General features: G+C 28.9%; 1 protein-coding gene and 1 long non-coding RNA gene across 2 annotated transcripts in view; one reads left to right on the top strand and one right to left on the bottom strand.

Annotated features, from left to right (window-relative positions):
- The first annotated feature begins 739 nt into the window (after positions 1–739).
- The window catches only part of Skel (DM13 and DOMON_DOH domain-containing protein skeletor), a 36161-nt gene continuing 16718 nt past the window's right edge, over positions 740–20182 (top strand). The window contains exons 1-6 of the mRNA XM_015525044.2: positions 740–953; positions 16396–16536; positions 17493–17565; positions 17657–17765; positions 19029–19191; positions 19853–20112. Of these exons, the coding sequence (XP_015380530.2) occupies positions 851–953; positions 16396–16536; positions 17493–17565; positions 17657–17765; positions 19029–19191; positions 19853–20112 (849 nt within the window). The 5' untranslated portion in view covers positions 740–850. The remainder of the gene's footprint in view (positions 954–16395; positions 16537–17492; positions 17566–17656; positions 17766–19028; positions 19192–19852; positions 20113–20182) is intronic.
- LOC149055404 (uncharacterized) lies at positions 833–10790 on the bottom strand. Its single transcript, XR_016191844.1, has 3 exons — positions 10562–10790; positions 8954–9068; positions 833–962 (listed from the first exon to the last, which is right to left on the bottom strand). It is a non-coding gene; the product is annotated as an uncharacterized LOC149055404 (long non-coding RNA).

The raw sequence follows: 20182 nt of genomic DNA, 5'->3' as shown, positions 1-20182 counted from the left end.
ATGAAAATAAACAATGCTAAATAAAACAAGAATGAGCTATCACTTTATAAGGCGTAACAAAAGATATTAAATGGTACAACCGTTATAACTATGTAACTACCTCTTAAAGAAACATGGTAGAAAATATTAATTTTAAATCTGTAGGGTGTTTATTATTGAAAATTATAGGTTAAGTAATAAAATATATTACCACAGTAGAGTACAATGCTAGGTAATATCCTTTTTAGAAAATATCTATATAGTATATATCTAACAATTAACTCCAGCAATATACAAGAACAATTATTATTATAATATTAATATAACGTATTAAATTAATGTTAATTTATATTGTATATCAATGATATCGTTGATATCAATGTTTATTTTATATAATAAAAAGAGAATATCATACATTGGCTATTGGCAGGTAAAAATTTTACGTGTGGGTGGGTTAGGTTAGCTTCGATTTATTTTACCCAATATTTATTTTAATCATGCGGATAAATTAATGTTCGTGACGACGTGACGCCACATGATGGGTGGTGGGTAGGGTACCAACCTATATTATACCAACTCAACAATCCAAGGGGCCGTGGCGTTTAAAATATAATATAATATACTGAACTGCTGCTGCAGACTTCGATACCGCTGGCGTTGTTTCTTCGCTGCCGCCACCGTCGTTGGTGGGGAACCTCGAAGACGACACAATAACAGTGCCCGCTGGTCGTCCAATGGGGCCGTCGTAGCTGCGTCTTTTCCACAACCACCGCGGCTAGCCGACTCCCAAGACAACCGCGCGACTTCGCGTTCCTGTGCTCACTCGTGTCGCACACGTTCACCTGTTGAAACGCGAGCGCAAAGCAGCACGATGCGTTCTTCCGACGTAGTGTCTACCGCGGCCCGTCGTCGCCTTCATCATCGAAATCACCTAGGGTTGCAGCTGTTTGTCGCACTGTTGTGCCTGGCTTCCGGTAAGTCTCCTATAATAATATATTGTCGTTACATTGTTACCTATAATGTAAGTAGGTACAAAGTTCAATAGTATTGGTACCTCATATTATTCTGTTACTTTAGTCATAATGATAGTATTGCATCACGTAGCTATGTATACACGATATAACTACGTGACTCCAGGATATGTAAAACATTATACACTTTGAAGTATTTCTACAGATTTAATAATTTTTTATAATATAATCGCCACTATAGAATCAGGATTCCGTTCGATGAGTCCCCCGCGAGATTCATTATTACAAATTGTATTATTATTATTATTATTATTTGACACAAATTTCTTCAAACCTAATATGATTATAATATGAAATAATATAAATACATAATATTAGGTGCACATGCGTAAATAATAATTTTCTTAAAACCCGTCAGAGAGCTTTTTGGATAAATGCATTATATTTTGAACACAATAGTTGCAGAGTATTCAAAGGGTTTCTTTAGAAAAGAAAAGAACTTAAATTTATAAAATTAATAAACATGTTAAAGAAAATTGCAAAAAAGGGCGCATTTAAGTTGTGACACTTTTATCGAAAAATGTTTTATTTTTTCCCCTTTCTATTATAATAGAAATATAACTATTTTTAATCATGGCACAAGGAGTTTAATATATTTTCAAACTTTTAATCATAATTTTTGATATATATTCTGTACACTTAGTCTTTATATAGACGTATCAACTGTTAAAAACCATTTATCAACATGCATCAGATATTAATATTACATTTTTTTAAATTGTTTTTTAATATTTGATTTGAAAATATATAACAATATAGTATACACCACATAACTTAAGCACATCCTCAGAAATTAAGTTTAATTTATTAAATAAAATTGCTGTTTTTCCTTTTATTCGAGCGTTTCATATTTTTCACGTAAATAGTTGATATTATATAGGTACCTAAATACATAAATTAGGAAATTTTAGAAAATTTTATGCTGCCTATCATATGGAAATTACGTTGGATAGGTGTCTTTTAACATATTATTCACTTATTGTGTTTTACCAACACATTGTCCACCAATCTACTCCTGTCTATTATAAAATATACGAAATACCTACCGTAAAGAAAAATATAACAATGACGACGACACGGATTTACCGGTATAAATTTACGCGCGTGTTCAGCTCAAGCAAATGATTTTTTTTCTTTTTTATTTGTTTAGTTTTTGTTTTCTTGGATGGTTTTCACCTCTTCATTGAAATTCAGCATCCGGATAGAGACAAAACCCTAAGGTTTCCCCATTCGTTCGGCCTAATTATTATTATCGTTGTTACGAGAAAACCACAACCGTGTTTATAGCTTTTATACAACTAAGTAATAGGTATTCTGTGAACCAACAATATTCTTTAAAACAAGATGAAACGAATTCAGATGGTTGAGACAATTACTTTACATTTCTATACCGATTAACACACTTGGCAATATTTATTAAACCAATTCAAATTAAAACAGAATTTATGGTGTCACTCTGTAAATTACTCTAACATCATTATGACATTATATTAGGACTATATATAAAAATAAAATTCAAAAAGATAATAATAATTGGTATGCACCGATAGATGTGTAAAAATGTACCATTCAAATACCTATTCATAAAAAGTTAACAATAGCCATACATTATACACACTTAGCCAATTATCCATTTCCATGAAATTAACCAATTCTATCGTTCTGATAAGATATATAAATTACTCTAGAGTGCTGGCCAAACTACATTTTGAAATAACTGATCGTTGTTGACCCTTTATGCCTATAGGGACATATCTTATTTGATGATTATTAACGGTCCCATTGTTCCTGGCGTTGAAATCGCATATTTGTTTTTATTTTTGTTAACACCACGGAGGTCATCGTGACTTTTATTGCTCAAGTTTGTTGGCGATAAAATATGATTTTACTTTTCCACATTTACTGCCTTTCACTAATCACTACAACTACCATCGTAAGCACTACCATACTCTAATTCCAGTCAAAGAGTAATCACAGACATATACCAGAAATGGGCGGTCGACACTCCCTCACAATACAGCCAAGTTTAACTGGATTTAACTGATCAAATTATATATACATTACACATGTGTGATATGTGTTTACTGTCAAATGTTATACATGTATACATGTAGATAATAGGTATATATTATATTATACGCTCAAAAACCTGTCGGTCCACTTTATAAAATATATAGGTAAGGTACCTATGACACGAGTACACGACACACTAAGTCGAATTTATTGTTAAAATCACCACAGTATTATAAAATAAACATTTAAAACGCCTACATGTGTATATGAGTATAATAACGGTTTGGTGAATTAGTCAGGAGTTAGGCAACACTGTATGGTTGACAATTAAAATGGCTATCAAGGGACAAGGACCCTACGAATGAAGAAAATATAACAACGACAGTAGTCTCGGACCAGTCGTTATAGTTCACTCATTTGTATACTCAGATATGTTACTAAAGGTGTCTCCCTCGGGTGGCTAGCAAATAAATTATCATGAACGCGCTTTTAGGATAATTTTTTATCAAATAGCAGTGAAACTAAGGCCGGTTCAGTTACATAAACCAGCCAGGAAGAATAATTTTTCAAAAGATACATAATATCTACTCTATTACACATATAAGGTGATCCATTTAACGTAAAACACTCATTGTTTCAGAAAACACTAACGTTTTTAAAAATATTCCATTTACTAAAATAATTCTAAATCTCTACTAAACAACATTTTTGGGAAAAAAATATTTATTTCTATTTTCCAAAAAGTTATTTTACTATTTTGAATTTCATTTATAATTTCATATTCCTAAGCAGAATATTATTCAGAGTATTTCAATCTATAAAAATTAAAGTTGAGACTTGTAGTTTATTATAGTTATAACTTTAAACTAACATTTAAAGTTTAGATGAGCTGAGTATAGTGGGCCAACAATTTTCGGGGTACCATAGGTACAGCGTGGAGCTCTGTTCATTAAAACTTCAAATACTTGTAACTTATATAAACTACACACTCATCTGAAATTTGGTTTTATACTCCAAAAGTATTTCACCTTGAAATATGGAATGTATGTTGACATTATAAAAGTAAAATAAAAAATATTGTTTTTTAACGACTTAAAATTATGTAAAAAAAATATTTTCAAAAAAATTAATGCTTTTTGAAATAATTAGTATCCTATGTTAAATGAATCAACTTGCACAACATAGTATTATAATAAACATTCCCATACGCACAAATAGAATTCAATTTCTATAGACGAGACATTCCACTGTAAGGAAATTACGAAATATAATAGCTATAATATTATATAATATATAATATTATTATATATTATGAAGCTATAGCGCAATAATAAATTAATAACTTTACACATAAATCACAAATTGTAATGATATTAATGTGAAAAGCCGAACAATTTACAAGTAATGAGGAGTACCAACACGCAATTATATGCGTTGGATGCGGCAATAATATACTATCGTATTGACAAATTAAGACAACACGAGCTCGTGATACGCCTAAGATGATTGGGGAGGAATTGAGATTTCGAGAGACAGCAAGTTATCCCACTGTAACTAATTGCTCCGCTGCGTTCGTCGCCAATACAGTGCGCGAACGGTATAATTAAATAGCAGATCGCTGCAACGCTGGTGAAAACCATATAAATTAATACGCATATATACTACCATCATGTGCTTGCACCGTCAGAGGTTTCGTTCGGTGTTCGAAAACTTTACGTAGGTACCGAACCACGTATATCGTATTCCATCTATTCACTACCACCGCATTCTCCAACGACGTATAATATAATATATAAGTACGTTATGTATATACGAGTGATTCTCGCAGTAAAGTTGGATCCCTGTGGGACCTTTGATGCGGCCAAAAAGACTTGACCATAGTTTCAAATTCACTTAGAAAACTATAAGTTTGTCGATGTCCAGTGTGTGTACGTATACACATATACAGCGAACTCTAAGATATAGAAGAATTCATCATTACGTAAATTATTTATTATGTTTATAAAATCTTTTAGATATAATTTTCAAAATAACATTCGAAGTGTACTGTAGGGGTATACCGTTATGTTAAACGTTAGTTATTTAAAACTGTAATATGTGGACCCTATAATTCTAGTGACTGCACACATAGCTACTACAGACATCATCAACTTAGTTTCATTAAATGGGAAACGTTTCTTATTTTTCACGTTTTTTTACAATAATAAATATTTTGATTTGTATGATTATAGGTTGAGAATATTATATTAATGAATTACAAAATTGCATAGTTTTAAATTCTTATAAGTATAATTATTATCATTGAAGCCAAGTACCTAATAGTGATTTAAATATCACATTATTAACTGCTGATATACTTATTACGCTTCGATGTTTTCTTAATGAATAGTAACAAAGTCTATAAATAAGACTAAATTATAGCATGCCTACCTAATTATTCTAAATAATAATAGATGAATAATATTATTTTAATTCAACAACAATTTTTATATTAATTTAAAAGTAAAATGTTTAATTTCCGTTAAATTATATATTTAGGTCATTGATCTACTCAAAAAAAGACCAGAATACTGAAATATATTTTTCAAATGTTTCTAAATTCATAAACTTCAATATTTTGGTTCATAATTTCTACATGTAAAATAACAACTGGACTTTTTTAATCTGATATTACAAAGAAATTATAAAATGGATAAACTATATATATATATATATATATTATTCAAACTTTGAAAGTATTATTTTGCATACAGATATTAATTTCAAAAACTAAACAAGTTTCTCTGAGATAATTTATAGTAATAATCAATGCTCACTAAATTCTGCGGTCTAAAAATAATTAAATTTAAAAGTATGTATGAGTGATAGATATTTTAATGCATGAAAAAATATAAACCAACATATTTAATTATACATTTCAAATACAGTTATATATTTTTAAATTATTATGTGTGTCATATATTTATCGTATGTGACAAAATTAGTAACGAAAAATATCTTTAGAAAATAATTTGTGCAATTCAAGTCAAAAATTAACTAGAAATTAAAAATTATAATATTTGATTAATTAGGATATGATGAACACAATAACAATAGTTTATAATGCCATAATTTTTGTATGCTCTTTTTTAACTGAGAAAATCTTACCTCAGTGGATATAAAAAGTTTTAAATACACAATATACAATACCCGAAAATGTTTCAAAAGTTATGTAAAAAAAACAACTAGTGACTAAAACAACAACTTTTTAATAAGTGATAGAAAAGTCCATAAAACATATAATATTGAAAAACAATTATTTTTGTTTTGTATTATTATCCGTACTATACTTATATAGTATTATATTTATGCAATAAATGTGAGGGATAAATTGTATTTACAATGCGAATAATTACAAAAAATTATGTTATAATATTATTAAGGGTTATAAAATATTCTTTTATCAACTCTTATCACTATTTTACTAATAGTATTGATTAGAGCTTATTATTATATTAAAATTATAATCAGATTCTTATACAAATACTCTTTAAAAAATCTTAAAAATTTTTCAATTTAAAAAATATAGTTTTAATGTAAAATGTCAACAATTAGTTTTTTTAAAACCTATTATGATTTAACATCATATAAAAAAGAAATATGAATTTAAATTTAACAACCATATATAATTAATTAATCAAGCTTACTATACACTATTTAACAAGGTGACTAAAATTAAAATTGATACTAAAATTAAACTGAGCAAACTTCTTAACTATATTCACCATGAACAAATAAGAATATACTAAGGTGATTTCTCTGAGACTCGACTTGTTTGTTTATTCTACGCAGTTGTACAATTATATAGTTAGAGGTTTTTGAATTTATATTTAATATAAACTCTACTTAAACTCTAATTCTTTTATAATTAGAACAAACAATTACATAAAAATAAAATAAACCAATGATACATAATATATTGAAATATACTCAGAAGAGTTTTACTAAAAAAAATGAGTACAAAAGAATTTTTAGGTTTTCACGTTTCATAAAAGTAAAGTAATATTATAATATAATATATTATTATTTACTATTTTAAAAGGAAAAATAACACTTAATTATTTTTATCAAACTTATTACTTTGATTACAAATGCTTGATAAGTAATTATAATATCTTGACATAACCATTATTCAATTAAAAAAACGTTTAATTTTTTCTAATTGTATTTCATTTAATATTATCAGGTATTAGTATTTATTAATTTAGATATTAACTGATAAAATGCAGTAATTATATGAAACCAACTTATACAATAATTATAAATACAATTTTTTTTTTTTAATATGATATTGGAATTAATATTAATACTTAAATGAGTATAAATCAAGGGCGATTTGTTTTAATTTTTTTAGAAATTTTAGAAATAGGGTATGGAAGTGATCTAATTGAAAATGTTGATAAAACTTTAAAGCTTATTACACTATAGAGGAAATTATACTTTAACAAATGATGTGGCTTGTTATACTATGCAATTCTATTACCATAGTCTGCTGGGTACAAACTATAGTACGAACATTTCTAAAATAATATAATAACCACACTTAAGCATCACAGTAGGTACGTATATAATGTAATTATCGAGTAATAAGATTAAAGGATATAACGGTACCAACGTACAAGGAGCTTATAATAAAATCAATATAATGATATTATGTACGTTCCAACTTTTCAAGTAAAATGCTAGCCAATTTTCAAGGTACCTATGTATAATAATATAATAAAATATAAATACGTGATACGTGGATAAGTGAGCTCACGAGTATAGTAGGTAGAAACACAGTATACACGTCATATTAATATAATAGTATAGAATTTAATAGTTATCTCAGAACGCACAAGATATAAATAAACATGAAACGCGGGGGGGATTAAAAAAAAAAAAACTAGGGAGGATTAAGTAGGTACCTAAATATTATTCATAATATTATATATTATAAATAAAACTTCTACTGTCGTCTGTCGCCGCCGGACAGACTGTCGGAAAATATGCATCCGGACGAGGAGGAATAATTGGCAAAAATGATGACCACGTGCATGTACGCATATGGCATGTATGTATATTAATATGCACAAATACACACATATACACACACTCGCATAATAAACTGTATTTATGCATTATTTTTTAGTCTTTTTTAATTATTTTTTGTACCTCCGAACGGCGAGTTCTTTGGCACAGATTTCCAGAAGCATTCACGCGCAAGTTGCGGATCGCCCGATGATTTATCAGTAGGTCCAGTTATTAATTACCACTCGGATACTACGGCACCGAACCGCTTTTGACCGCAACACGACCCGTCTTGCCGAAACCAAAATAAATTAGTCAAACCGAGGAGCAGTCCAGACACCGAGCGCGCCAATGCCGCGATCACCGCGGATAACTCGGGCGAGCGAAATCGCAAAATTTATAACAGCCGCGATACCTTGTAAACACGGACCTGTGTATTACAATATGATATTATTATCGGATTATTATGACATGTGCCGCTTACGTATACAGCGGTAATAATAATAATAATAATAATACGGAAAACATACATATTTTGTTTAATGACAGTGAGGGAGAGAGAAAGAGTGATAGTGGAAAACACTGTAACGACGACATTAGTACGCGCGCGACGGTAGCATTTAATGGCCTAAATGGATTTAAGACCGTATTAAATGTTATTGCCTCGGTTATGTGCTGTTGTCCCAGATCGTAATCGCCCTCTGTCAATGGTTTAGGAGAATACATTTTTGGAACGGATTTGATCATTAGAAATTACACAAGGTTCTGTTATATAGTTATTATTAATTGGACAGAAATAATATTTTTATCAGCACAATACATAACAAGCAGTAACGAAATATCTCCGACTTTTATATTATATAAAATATTAGTAAAGGTACCTTAATGAAGTGAAATCTTTGTTTGCCATCATCCCTCAATATCGGACTAGTGGATACTATTTTGCTCACTCCCCAGTGTTGGTTATTGATTAATATCAATGTACATATTATGGTACTGCACATAAATAATAAAAATAATAATAACAAAATATAAGACATAAGTTCTACAATAATATAGTCAATAGTGGCTAGTGAGGTTTTTCAAACACGTGAAGACCTAAGATTCGTTTCAAATAGCCACCGAATACTACGGCAAACACTTTCCATTTGTCAAAAATAATAATTTTCTAACGTAGTCTGAATCCGGTTTACAAATGTATTTATTTAATGTTTCGCGATGATTATCGATACCTAACACATTACTTTAAAAATAAAAAATAGAACGCATTTATTCATAGCATTCAGTGCGATACAAAACGATATGTATATAACAATATTATAAACAACTGTCGACACAAAATAATTAAATAATGAAAAGATGAGTTTGTTAAATCATTAATTATTTTAAATCATCTACCTATATATCCATGTACAATAAACGAATGGACTTATATAGTTAACTTAACACGTTTTGTCGGTATTTAGTTCTTGAACGTTTAAAATAAAATACTGATGTTATTTTATGTTTGGATAATCGAAATAATCCAATATACACACAGTATTATTATACCTAACCATTATGATTAAAAATAAAAATAGATCTTTAGAGTAATCCCAAAATTCTAGATCATTATAATTTATAATTATGATTAAAAAACCTTACACAAAGAAAACTTTGATGATTTAAGTCAAGTAACTATAGTTGTTAAGTAAAAATAGTGACTATAATATTATAATATAACAATAAAACTGATTAAATTATATTTTCATTTTTCACATTATTATCTCTATGTATAATTAAGTAATGAAGGTCAGAAGGTACCTACCTAGATAATAGCATAATAGTAATAATATAGATTCTGTTCAACTACAAAATGTATTGATGATATTAAATAATGGGGTGAATGTATTTTTTGTACAACTATTCAATATGGTAGGTGGCAATATTTGATTAGGTATTTTTTTTTAAATAATTGTTCATTATGTATAAAATTGCTTATACATAATATTTAATTCCATACACCTAAAGAATGAAAAAAGAAATATTAATAATCTAAGAACTTATAAATAAGACAGTCTACAAATTAAATTTATGATATATTATGATGAAGTAATTTATGATAAAGTCTTATTACATAAACTTTGAAAATGCCAATCACAGCAAAATTACTTAGAACCTATCAATACGGTGTTCTATGATCTATATTCTATTTTGGTTTTTAAAAAAATTACTTATTCAATTTACAAAAATAAAATTATTATTTTAAGAGTCTTTTCAATAAATAATTTAAATAATTTAATAAATTAAACATGTTTGAAAGTGATTTGGTAATCAATTTACTCCATAGCAATGACTATTCCTAAAATATATCATCAATTTAGATCATAAAAATTTAATAAATATGAATTATTCAAATAATATTTTTAATAATAATAATCATATTTTAAAACCCAGTATAAATAAGAATAACACCAGGCAAAATTGTAATATCTTAAGTAGGTACTTACCGCAAAAATCAGGAGCAATTCTTAAAATCTCTAATATGGTAAAAAATAATAATAATTAATAAATGTGTGGTAGTTACTAGGTTTAGCTGTCTTAAGTTATAACTTCAAAATTATATTTTTCTTATTATTTAGTACCAATTATAATCCATCGTTGTACGATTATTACGATTATGAAACTCTTGCAGTTCATCTTGGCCATCGGCGACCGTTACGATATCACAAAATCGGGGTCCAAACATTATATACCACAGATCACGAACCAAGATTATACTACCTATATTGAAAAACTGTCGTTATTTGGAGTTCAATACCAACTTAAATATTCAATATGATTTAAGCATTATACATCCAACTTAGAAGATATTTATTATAACGAATTAACAATAAATGTATTAGTTATTGCATTATGATATTTATTATTAACCAACTATGAGAAAATAATGAATAGAAATTGGTTATTTTCATTTGATATTGTTATGAATGGCTACACTGTTTTATAAATATACATATTTTGGTATCCCTGTGACGTCGGTCGAGGGCGAAGACGATCTGGGCGAGTTATAATGATTGTGATTAATCGTGAAATAATGTTTTATTAAATATAATCCAATGTATTTTATTATTTACTTTTAATTTACATATTTTAGTTATTTCTTGTGAATACAAATAGTTGATGAACTACAAGTTGATTTCATCGAATTCGTTAAAAAGGAACTTTTGTAAGTTTTAAAAGTATTTTACATACATACATACTACATGTCTATATATTATGTATACCACGAAATATTAATTGCATATTATAACATGTTTTAATTATTGTTGCATCCACAATAAAAAATACTAATAAAAGAAGATTTAACAGTAGGTACATCATTATTGAATGTACTTATGTTGTTAAATATTTAAATATCATCAATGGACTTTTTCAAACAATTTTAATAATTTAAATCTGTAGGATTATAAAATCATAAATATAATTAACATTAATTTTACTACGTACCTATGAGGATTATTTTTATAAAATATGTACTACGTATAAACTGTATTATGATTTAATATTTTAATTATCTTTGTAATACCTAAATAATAATGGTTGAGGTATTAATATGATTTTATATTTTTATGTATAGAAATAAATATCGATTTAACTAAAGATCGTTTTAGAAGTATCGGTATTTTTAATTTTAAACGAATATTAGATGAATAACTCGCTAAGTATACGTATTGGCAATACAAATATGAAATCAATTTTTTTTATGTGTCTACTTAATCAAAAACATGTTATGACATTAATAACAAAAATAACTAATAAGTCTAAATAAACTGTAGATGACATTATATATGAAAAATGCGTTTAAAAAATGAAATGGCTTCGAACTTTCAAAGAAATGATAAATTGCACGTATGTAGTCGAAATGAAGGAATACGTCCTTTTTTGATATTATTTACGTTTCAACAATTTTATAAACTCGGACCAAACGCGTAAAGTCACGCGACAAAATTATGTTCCGATCATTAATGAGATTCTATATATTTTAGAAGGAACTAACAGTCAACACTTTTTCTTACCTATTTCCAGTGATACCGTGATACGGACGTCAGACAATGGTGACTCGTATCGTGATTCCGAAATGATAGTTACACTTTTTAACTTACATAGTCATTTAAAATAGACTATCCTACTATGTGAAACTCTTATTATTTTCCTAGTATCCACCAATTCTACCTATTGTTTTAGTTAACAGATTATAAGTTCAATATCTTCATAAATAAAAGAAAATGTTTCAAATAACGTGGTGTAAAAAGTATATAATATATATAATTTTTTGCAAAGATGCTAGAAACGATTAATAGTTTTTGCTTATTGATTTTATTGTCAACCACAACAAATATAGATGTTCTTATAAATTATTATTATAAAACAGCAATATGGGAGGGTCTGTGATGAAATTAACTACTTACCACTCAAGTATATAAAATAATACATATATGTCACCAAAAAACTTTTTCTCGCAATTTCTGCGTGTCTCTTGAGATTAACGACCAATTTCTCGGCACGTGACCTCATCTCGTCCGGACACTGAAGATTGCGCATTAGTTTTCTGACACATTAAATTACTTAACCAAATTATTGTTATAGGAGTCAGAAGGGTTGATCTAAAAACCTTCGTACAATATAATAATGATATGACATAAACTGTAGACACATTTATCGATGTCACAGAGAGTACGCCTTTCATAATACAGGTTTATCTGCAGTAGTATACATATAATATAATAATTATAGCATACGCATTACACACACATACGCATTCACATGCCATAATGAAATCATTATATATGAAAGAAACTTTTTTTTTATACTTAATAGCCCTCGCACTTTCGAAACTTATATGAGTGACTGTTGTCCCCAGACAAATTATTATTACGATACTCTACATTTAATAACAAAAAAAAAAAGAATCGTAAAATATCCCGTTCACCACCGCCGTCCTTGGCAGTCATATTAATATATCGAACGGTGACAAAAAATATTCACTGTATCCACTATCCAACGTATGTGTTCCTATTGGAATTTGAAAAACTTTCGTGGTTCCACTTTTGCGAATCTATTACACCATTGCAAAGGGTCAAAAATCTGAATTCGGTGGTACAGTCTGTATTATATTACACGAGTGAATCGATCTTCTAAAATTTGTTCAAAGTTTCAAACGACCTTTGACGAGGGAATACGTTATTTAAGATATATTTATCTAACGCTAATGCATTACCAAATTGTTGATAATTATAATAATATAAAATGTACACCAATGTCTGTTAAAAAAATATTGATTTAAGTTGCTCTAAATAGTCTTAATTTGCAGGGTGGTTCTAAATTAAATGACAAAACTACATAATTATATAGTTTGCGTACCTATCTACTAAGTGATAATTATAGTTTATACCATGTACGATGTATCTACAATTTACTTTTGTATAATATTGAATAATCATTACAAATCATTATTATTATTATTCCATTTCAAAATTTAAACTGTATCGGAGGAGTACCTAGCTATTATAATGAGCATAATGCATAAATACTTGATTAAATTTGATAATGCAATATGTGTATAAATACAAACTAATTTTTTAGCAATAATGATTATGATTCTTTATTTGTATATTAAACTATGCATATAATAGTAGAACACTATAATAACTTAACTTACTAATTGAATTGTATACATTATGCCCGGGTATCATAACCATCACAATAAAAAAAGAATATAAATTCGATTTTGATTTGAAATTCATAATCATATTGGAATACCTACAATATGACGATGCCCAAGTTTGGGATCGTTCTATTTCAGCTTTATCGTTACAGCTTTTGTTAAAAATACATAGTGGGAATATGGAGTGTACACGACTCGTCGTTTTCAAAAAGTACCTATCCTTATTCGGGCGCCCGAATCGACTTTCTACTAAAATTTCGAGCACCGTCGAATTGTAATAGAGAAGACATAAAATCAAACTCCTATTGTTATGATAATTTGTGCAATTCACTGCTGTTTGTTGCTATTATTATTATTATCATAATCGCCGATGGTATATAATAATAATGAAACAACAACAATAATAATAATAATAATAATAAATAGAACAATGAGCAGTAAAGATAAAAGTAAAGTACGTAAAATTATTCATCATCCGATGTTATTCGTGCAAACATATCTTATAGACCCAGATCGATTTTTAATTAAAACGATATAAATTCGTCTTACTCATACTCATACATTAAAAATCGTAACTTTGTTGTCGGATGAAGAAACAAAACTCGATGGTTAGACACTGCTTTGGTAGCCCCAACGATTGCAACCCATTCAGTATATAAATAATCGGATTGAATACGATCCACCAAACGAAGGTATATATACGATCCGTTAAAAAGTGTGAAGTTTCTTTAGAAATAAGGAACTGCAGTATATATAAATATTATATATATATATATATATATATATATATATATATACATTGGTGTTTGTTGTGTGTAATAGAAAAGTCAATCGGGTACTTTATAGGTCAACAGATTTTCCTCTCTATTCTATATGCTAGGTTGACATGATTAAAATTGCCGACGACTACAAAAGCGTTTCCGTACGAGGTGACACGTAAAAGTCCCACGGCGTAAATGCATCGTGGAGAAGGCTGCCCATACCAACCCTCCTGGCGCTCGTCCCATAATACCTGGCAGCCCCTTTTTAAAGCACTTCGGCTCTTTTATACCACACACATATATATATACATATACACCTATATTATATCGTAATCTATGCGCCAACATTAAAGTAACTATTATAAACGAATCCCTCTATTTTTTTTTACTTTTTGCGTTTTACCGCAATTCGTTGTCGCGATCTTGATGAAACCCGTTGTACTAAAATACTACTTTTACGTGAGACTGTTAATTAAAATTTTCTTCCGCTCTAATTGAAAATGTGAGCGATAATTGGTTATCCTGACTGGGTACCAACTGAATAAAGCGAAACACGTTCATCCACACTACATCGTGTTTATAGGTATGTGTGCATGTAAGTACAATGTATATGTGTATCCGTTGTGTTCGTTCTGTACGTGAATAATGTACGATGATACGTATATGCACTATGCAGGTTATTGGGCCGTCTACGGTTTATGCGGATTATGATCTTGTAATAATTATCATTATCTTTTTCTTTATGTGACCTGAACCGAAACAAAAATAATAACTCGCGACCTGCTTTTTGCAATGGACCGTTTGAAATATGTTAACTATTCAGCAATAAAACGAATAAAGTGCTGATACAATACAATTATTAAATATGTATATATAATATGATATGTCGCAGACGTATTGATTTCGACAAGGGGATTTTCGATAACCAAGGTCCGAACAAACACGATTCATTTAGATAACATTATGAAATAGTTGAAATACAAATCAACTGTTCTCAAAAAAAAAAAAAAAAATGAAATTCAACAAACAACCAAACTTGCCTTACTTCACAATAGAATATCAAATTATTTATAGTTATTTCGAAATACTTATAATTTTAAAGTTATATGCGATATGCCTACATATACTGTACTTCCAAAATAATAAATCCCATATCTGAAAAGTTCCTCGTTAAAACCGTATATTTGTTTTTTTTTTTTAAATCACAGTTTCATCTGAAAATGAGTTTATCATGAAAAACTTTCATTCTATATACCCGAAAAATAACGATGATTTATTGACATATTTTAAATAGTTGTATGACTTGTGTGTTAGCTTTTCATTCCCAATAACTTTCGACAGTTATATGTATTTATGTTCATGTATTAGTCAAACGACTCTAACGCAAAGCAACGCCGACTGCAGAGTGCAGTTATAACTTGTTAAGTACCTATCTGAATAATAAATGTAAATATCACAACATTTTAAAGTACATTTTTTTTATATTTCTAAGTTGAACATTATTGAAACTTTCCTTTCTAAATGCTTACACTTTCACTTTAATTGTGAACAATTATGCAATTCAAACCTTGAACTATAGTCATTGACAGATATTATAACACCACATGTACTATATGCTTGTGCGGTCACTATTAACGAACACACAATAATATAAACAACCATAACATTCACAGAAAGTTGTCTACAATACAAGTACCTACCTATGTAGTTATATATTGAAATATAGGTACACTGGTATTTTTAAATGAGTAAAAAGTTAAGGATCCTGTTAACTGATAAGGATATCCATATAAATCAGATTTCATTTATCCAGATAAATATCCATCGAGAATAATTGTATTTTTATTTATTACAGTTGTAACTACTGCTACAGAATACTATGGAAAATACTTAGGGCCTTTGAAGTCTTATCATCATGGTTTAGGCGGAGACGTATATGCTGTGGATGCTAGAACATTACACATCAGGAATTTCGCTTACGATGGCGAGGGACCAGGTAATCAATATTACTTTATACTTTTTAGTGTATGGTTGACATAATTTCATAACGAATTCGGATATAACTATAACGGAAAGCGTTATAAACTAAATTAAGCCCATGTAATAAACTAATTTTATCAAATACGTATCAATGTATTTATACTGATAATAAAATCAAGTTTAAATTAATGTTATACTGTACTTAAATTATAATTTCGACAAATATTTTACTCATAAAAACGTTTAGAAAAGAAAAATAAATTTTGCTTCTATATTTTTGAAATATTATTTATATTTATATTTTTTAATGGAATTACAATTAATATTTATTATTTTGTAATTATATTGATAAAAATATATTATATTTATTTATTTATTGTATATTATATTGGTTGAATTGTGGGAGAACGCAGGGGGACTGAGCTACTCTTAATTTGTTTTCAAATTATAGCGTACCCCTTTATTAATTCATTAAGAATAGGGTTACTATTCAATTAATTTGCTTAATTGTTCAACTTCATTTAGAGTCCACTTTTATTTTTTTTTTCCAATTCAACCACTGTTGATAATATATATATATATATATATATATATATATATTAGTTCAAAATTAACTGATATGTTGACGAATACGTATCGATTGAAATGCACAAGCTAATGAAATTTTCAAACTCTGCATTTTTAAGTGGTGCTGTCAATAATTGATATTATTATACAGCATCTAATTTTCCATTATTATTTATTCAATTAAAATACTTTTATCAACTAACATATTTCGAAGACTGCCACCGACAGTATAATATCATTGGTGAATAAAACAATAATTTTAATTTTAGTAAATTAAGTAAGATTGGGTTTGATATTCAAATTAAAAAATTGTTATTTTATCAAATATAATTATTATTACTTACCTTAATGATATAGCGTTTTTAAAATATATACACGACCGTAATATTATGCATGTGTTTTCAGCCGCATATTTTTACGGTTCCAACGACAAACAACCCGGTATCAACGGGTACAAGATTCGTGACGAGAAAGCATCGTGAGTAATATTATTAATATTATTATTATGCGCGTTCTACACGCTCCAAAAAAAAACCCTTTATAGACGAATTTTTTATTTCTTGCCACAGAACCAACCCGCTGAAACGGTACAGGAATGAACACTTGACAATCACTCTGCCGGAGGGTTTGACACTACACGACATCAAGTGGTTTTACGTTTGGTGTGAAGACTTCTCGGTGAGTGCATATAACAGACGAAATAACGAGTTCGGTCGGCACGTCTGTGACGTCGTCTGCCCAGTTTTGCGTACACGACTATCAGGAAGAGGTTTATTCATGCACATTTACACAAATTAATACTTGCTCATGTCGCCAACACATACACACACACACACACACACACACACACACATTATACACACGGTGTAAGTTATGGTATTCATATCGATATCATTTATTGGAGAAACCGCTCGTATATACTATATACACAATATTCTGTGGCATGGGTACGATTATCGTGATAAAATCATATCCGTAGCGTTCGTTCGGTTCGAACGGCGTAAGTAAGTATATAATATGCAAACGTATATTATACCTAACGGTAGCAGACGGGCCCGACCACTTTCTCCGGTTTACTCATATACGTGTATATACAGTATATGCAGCACTGCTACGCGCGTATATATCGTGCGAGGCCACCGTAGTTATCTTAATAAAACCAAAACAACTCGAAAACACTCGGCCGTAATTGTGTGGTACTTTCTCGGTCACATGTTTAATTCGCCATTCCAACTTTTAACAGCCGTCAAACAACTGGTCGGTTATGATATTATGTTACCTATACGACAGAAAAAAAAAGAAAAAGTTATAATAAACAAAATTAAATGTCGTTTACATTGCACTTTTATTATTTTACTATTTTCAATGTAGAGTGCGTATCGCCGTAGAAAGGCACATATGTTAACAAATCGTTTTACCTTCGACCTTCTGACGGCCACCGCCAACGGCTAGCTCTGAAATAATTATGCGAGCACTTAACAGAGCAACGCATTTAATAACGAATAGGTGCTAGAGTTTGATTTTGTGTTTTATAATCTCATCTATATATATTTTCGATTGATTTATATTTAATAATAAACCATCATTACTTATTGGTTATTACCTACTTAATAATCAGTATTAATCACTATAGTACGGATGTTTAAAATTATTTTACAACAATAATATTATCATAATCATAAGTCTTTACTGGTATGTGTGATTGATATGAAGTCTATTAATCGAATACATGATTCTTATAATTTATAATCGTCAAATTGATTAAAATCATAGGTTTTTCTGATTTATTCTTATTTATTCTTTATTATTATAATTTACTAGCACAATTTTTGCAAACCTAAGAATATCTATTCATCTGGATTTTCGATTTTATGACTAAGTGCATAAACGTATATACTACAATACGTCTAACTAATCTTATTCAATATTTATGTTTAAAAGGTTAATTTTGGTGACATAAAAATTCCTTACAATTTGGATTACCCCAAACCACAAAAAATCGACAGTTTGTCCGGAATTCATGGAGTTTCTTCAGAAAACATTGTCGTAGTTGATGCTCAGACATTGTTAATACCGGGATTTTCCTATGATGGCGAAGCACCAGGTAACAACATTTAACTACATATATTGCAACAAAAAATAACAATCAATAATCAGTGACATAAAATAATTATTGAATTTAAATTTTTTCTTACCTTGACATAAATGGGTGCTTTTATTGTTCAGACAATTTAATTATAAAATAATTGAATTAATTCATATAACCTTATTTGGTTTAGTTCATACCTAATTTATATTAAATTTTGTGCCATACTATGGGTTGTATAATGTTATATTCATAAGGAAAGTAAATTAAAAATGTTAAAAACTGTATTTTAATCTTTTTTTCATAATTTCATATTGCCACTGCACAGAAAAAAAAACAATAGTTCATACCATGATCACGCATTAAACTTTTTGTTTAAAAATTTGAAAAAATTACTTTTGTACGACTTTAACTGTATAATATTTTAAACTTTCGTATATTTTACTGAAACGATCCAAGTGTACAATAATACTCAGTAAAAGGCAAAAGAATGTGTGTTTCAAATGTTTTTCCTCGAAAGCATATCAGTTGCCAAGTATATGAGATTCTATTATGAAAAGTTGTTTTCACTATTGAATTACATAATTTTACTATATTTATTCGTTGCTAAAAAATGAAATAAATAATTATCACGTATAGAATATAAAAGTTAACTTGGACCATAACGATTTAATTTTAGATGCCAAGTTCTGGGTGGGCTCGGGCGACAAACCGACTCCACAGGGTATTAGGGTGGCGGATGAAAATGGAAAAGAAGTGCCTTTGCGTCGGTATGATCGTAAGACCATTGTATTAACGTTACCGGGCGATCTTACCATATTTGACATTGGTCACTTCGGTATATGGTGCGAGGCGTTCACTGTGGACTTTGGCCATGTGTCCGTGCCGTCAGTTCTTAGCGTACCTCCATCACTGAAAATGCTCGGCGTTTTACCACAGGTTAGTATACAAGTTATTATATAATAATTTGTAGTTGTATAATTCACGGAAATAGTGTATGTGGCGAAAA

Source organism: Diuraphis noxia, unplaced genomic scaffold (assembly GCF_037042655.1).
Source record: "Diuraphis noxia isolate RWA-SAM2 unplaced genomic scaffold, SU_Dnox_SAM2 contig0005, whole genome shotgun sequence".
Lineage (NCBI taxonomy): Eukaryota > Metazoa > Arthropoda > Insecta > Hemiptera > Aphididae > Diuraphis > Diuraphis noxia.
This window is presented reverse-complemented; position numbering and strand designations above follow the sequence as displayed.